Source organism: Charadrius vociferus, unplaced genomic scaffold (genome assembly GCF_000708025.1).
Source record: "Charadrius vociferus isolate BGI_N301 unplaced genomic scaffold, ASM70802v2 scaffold253, whole genome shotgun sequence".
Taxonomy (NCBI): domain Eukaryota; kingdom Metazoa; phylum Chordata; class Aves; order Charadriiformes; family Charadriidae; genus Charadrius; species Charadrius vociferus.
This window is the reverse complement of record NW_009647826.1, coordinates 258,839-263,431: the sequence shown is the minus strand read 5'-3', so window position 1 is coordinate 263,431 and position 4,593 is coordinate 258,839. Positions and strand designations below refer to the sequence as shown.

At 50.4% G+C, this 4,593-nt stretch overlaps 1 protein-coding gene across 1 annotated transcript in view; it reads left to right on the top strand.

Moving 5' to 3' along the window:
- The first annotated feature begins 2,530 nt into the window (after window positions 1–2,530).
- LECT1 (leukocyte cell derived chemotaxin 1) overlaps window positions 2,531–4,593 on the top strand; it is a 16,770-nt gene continuing 14,707 nt past the window's right edge. The window contains exon 1 of the mRNA XM_009882439.1: window positions 2,531–2,557. Coding sequence (XP_009880741.1) covers window positions 2,531–2,557 — 27 coding nt within the window. The remainder of the gene's footprint in view (window positions 2,558–4,593) is intronic.

Here is a 4,593-nt window from a genome sequence, read left to right as displayed (position 1 = left end):
AGAAGGGAGGATGGTGTCAGCGCACCCTGAGCACAGGGCAGGGGGAGAGAGGAGGAAAAGCGAGCATCCCAGGGGCACTGCAACGTCCACGGCCACTGCAGAGACGAGAGCTGTGGTGATGACATCCATACATGGGTTTTCATCCTTCAGTCTCACTGCCAGCAAGAATCCTTAGAGTTTCTCAAAACCCTCAGGCCATCATGGGTTAAATAACACAGCCAAAATCTTATTTTTCTGTAGGACTTTTTCGCCAAAGGACCTTGGTTATTTTGAAGAGACATCAAGTAGGCAGGACCTGAATCACCACCAAGCTACGGTGGTGTAAAACCATGGAAAAGCGGAGCAGTGAATCAGGTGCCTGGTCCCAGTAGCCCTCACAAATTTCCTTTTAGGCTGTTGAGGAGTTCAAATAACTATTTGGGATACTTAGGAAATGAAGATAAAACGCATAAGTCACCACAAGAGCCTTAGAGAAAGGCACACAGCATCAGCAAATCCTTCTCATTTTTAATATTTCCATTTCTCCTTCTAAACTTTTTCTTTAAACCGAAAAATAATGAGAAAATGTGCTTCCTTGAGACAAGCCGGTACTATCAGCTAAGCAACCTCACATTCATCGTAGCACTCCAAGTACTCTGGAATGCTTTTCAGCCCGGAGGATAATAGTATTAGACGACCAGAAAGGCTGTCCTGTAAAAGACTGTTATTATGATTTCCAGTCTCAGAAGTTGGCTTAATCCAGCTGAGCACACACACGTTATTTAGAGAGGAGACTCAGCTCAGACACTGGTATCATCGTCATCTTTATTGCAGATGAAGAATTCAGCTGGTGAAAGGCAAGTCACGTTTGTTGGGGTGGGTTTTTTTTGTCCTAAGCCCTGCAAACACTGGCTATTGCACTCGTCTTTGCGCACTGCAGCGAGCGTCTGGAGCCACTGAATGCTGGGCTGTTTGCTCGGATTTGCATCTGTCTTTAAAAAATAAAAAAATAAAAAAATCCTGTTCTCTCTCTTGTCACCTAATCAATCAAACGGCAAAAGATGTGCTCCCCACACCCTCCAAGGAAAACAGATATCCGCCCACACAAAAGGCAAAGCATGAACATAGGGGTTAACTAGAGGTGGTAAGCTGCAAATCGTCTAACGGGAACATTCTTTTTTTTTTTCTCTTCTGCCTGCTTGAAATTTCATGCTGCTCTTCCTCTGCCTGTGGAACAAAAGAAGAGGCAGCGATGCTCTGAGTTGGGGGGGAAAAAAGAATAAAACTCGGGATTGTTCGCTGCATGAGAAAAAGATGTGTGGAGGATTACTTGGGGGATTTGCACCTTGACTTGAGAAAGAAACGCAGCACAGCTTCTCTCCCAGGGTTTGGGCAGAATGGCTCCCCCCCGAAAGACCAGTTCCCCCACCCACATCTCCCCATACGAGCAGGACCCATCTCACACCCCAACCTGCCGAGGACCAGCAACCGGGCGCCCATCCCTGCAGATCGGCTCGTGGTTGGCACCATTGCTCGGGGTCACGGGAGTCTTGCCCAAGCCCAAACCTGCCAGGGCCACCGCCGCCCCATCAGTCGGGTGGGGGAGAGCCCTCTGACCCCATCCTGCATCTTCCCAGGGGTGATACTGCACTTCACCACATGTTGCCCTTGTGGCAGCTGGAGTGAAGGTACCTCTGCAAATATCCAGCGTAGACGTTATCAATTACACCTACTCATTCTCACACCGACAGTGCCTTTGCTAACGCTCCTCCTCGACACCGCGTCCTCGGCTGCCCTTTTGCTAGCCAAAATTGCACAGCCTCCCTCCATCCTTCCGTTGGCATCCCGGGGAAGGAGCAATCGGGCGCTCAGATGGGTACGAGGATGAGGGGAAAGCTGCTACCCTCTCCTCAGCCGCGGGGAAGCAGCTCAAACGAGCCGAACCTCAGCGAGCAGCAGCTCTTCCCGGGTGAGCGCTCCCTCCCTGGCACGTTTTCCCACGGGAGATGAGCACAGGGGCCTTAAAATAAATCTGTCTTTTTCGAGCCGCGATGCTAAACGGAGGGTTGAGATCAAAGGCTGGGATTCTCACATTTTGCCAAGATAGACATATCCATTCACGAGATTTTTGGTGTAACAAAATACTTGCTAATGAAGAGGATCATAATCTTATTATTAGCCCCAACCTACAACAGTATGTCATTCGAGAGCAGGCTGGAATATGCCCTAGTTTAGGAAGTTGCACAGTAGGCTTCGCTTCTGATTTAATGAGCTGTGATTGTGTTTATTTTCAGCGGCAACTATGCCTGCTCAATTTTTGTTTAAGGCTTGATTGTTACCGACAGCGATCGACAGGAAGGATGAATTTGGGTTGAAGCGAAGGAAAATGGGGATAGCGTCTCTGGGATTCGGTCCCCAAGCGCGCGGATGCAAGACGGTCGGTGGGGCCTGAGTTTTCTCCGCTTTCGTGTTGCTTGATGATGGTTTTTAAGCTACTGGACCCACGAGGGAGGGGACTTAGACGTGAGAAATAGCAAAGATTTTCGCAGTTATGGAGCAGAGCACAGACGAGAGGCAAGTATAGGAAATCAACTGCAGGGGCCTGCCTCTTTGGGGCACGCAGAGCTGGGATGAGCTGTAGTGGGAGAGTGTTATCATCTGGTCTCTGGTGTCGAGATCCCTCTGCTGTCGAGATCCCAGAAGGTTTAAGATGGTGGGACACGTCAGTAGGGTGCTACAACTGAGCAAGACCCACCAGACAAGCAAAATGGAGAAAAGAGGGGAAGAGAAATATAAACGGAGGCACGTACTGTAAATGAAAAATTGCTATGGCAGAGGTGGTTAGCTTAGGCACTGCCCCGGCATGAGATGGGGTCCCATAGGGCAGGGTCTCCCCAGTTTAACAGCTCCACCCTCCAGTGCCATTGCCTGTCCAGGTAACTGGAGCTGGGCCACTGGGCAAGCAGGGCAAGGCACAACCCAGACGTCCCTCCTTCACGCTGTTTTTGCAGTTGGTGGGGTTTTTTTCTCTGCTTCCAGCCTTCACAGAATTCACAGAATTGTTAGGGTTGGAAGGGACCTCTGGAGATCATCTAGTCCAACCCTCCTGCCAGAGCAGGGTCACCTACAGCACGTTACACAGGACAGCGTCCAGGCGGGTTATGGGGTCCCATAGGGCAGGGTCTCCCCAGTTTAACAGCTCCACCCTCCAGTGCCATTGCCTGTCCAGGTAACTGGAGCTGGGCCACTGGGCAAGCAGGGCAAGGCACAACCCAGACGTCCCTCCTTCACGCTGTTTTTGCAGTTGGTGGGGTTTTTTTCTCTGCTTCCAGCCTTACGAAGGATACTCTGCTCTCTGTTTGACTATGTCAGCCCCAAAGGGGTCCCACACTGTTTATTTTCTGGCATCTAAGAGCGCACACACAGACACGCATGTAGAGGCAGGATGTCCACACGGTGCATGAAGGAAACACTGACATGGATAGACACACGGACAGACACACATAGCCAGCTGTAGCCCTTGAAAGCTTCCCATGCACAATGTTAGAATGAGCAGAGAGGTGCAGATGAACATCCCCTGCCAACCCAAATGGCCTATGGATCCCACTAGCCCATATCCTGGGCTGCATCTAAAGAAGCGTGGCCAGCAGGTTGAGGGAGGTGATTCCACCCCTCTACTCTGCTCTCATGAGACCCCACCTGGAGTACTGCATCCAGCTCTGGAGCCCCCAACATAAGAAGGATGTGGACCTGTTCAAGCGGGTCCAGAGGAGGGTCATGAAGATGATCAGAGGGCTGGAGCACCTCTCCTATGAGGAAAGGCTGAGAGAGTTGGGGGTTCTCAGCCTGGAGAAGAGAAGGCTCTGGGGAGACCTTATAGCAGCTTTCTGGTGTCTGAAGGGCGCCTACAAGAAAGCTGGAACGGGAATTTTCACAAGGTAGTGATAGGATGAACGGTAATGGTTTCAAACTAGAAGAGGATAGATTTAGAACAGATATTAGGAAGAAATTTTTCACTGTGAAGGTGGTGAGACACTGGAACAAGTTGCCCAGAGAAGCTGTGGATGCCCCATCCCTGGAAGCGTTCAAGGCCAGGTTGGATGGGCTTTGGGCAACTTGGTCTAGTTGAAGATGTCAACCCCCACCATGGCAGGGGGGTTGGAGCTAGATGATCTTTAAGGTCCCTTCTGACCTAAACCGTTCTGTGATTCTATGATTCTATAATTCAGATGCTCAAAAAAACCCAACTGAGCATCGTGAGTGACAGCAAACAAGAAATCCCGGGGATACGTCCACTTAAGAGGTCAAGCCACACGGTATCCGTGACCTTTTTAAATGAAAAGATTAAATTACATCCCACCACCACCTCCACCACCCCCACTGCACTTTGCCCCCACTGAGCCCGTGCCAGGCCTGGGCTCGCTGCTGGGTTGCCCAGGCTCGCCGTGGGGCTCAGCTGGAGACAGGGATGTTTCCTTTTGTTTCGCACTGAGGCCTTTCGCGGAGGAGTCACCGAGCAGCAGAGCGGCAGCTCTAGCGCCTACGAATTCCTGTGGCAAGTGTAAAAAAAAAAAAACAAAAAAAACCAAAACCCCAAAAAACTTAAAATACTGT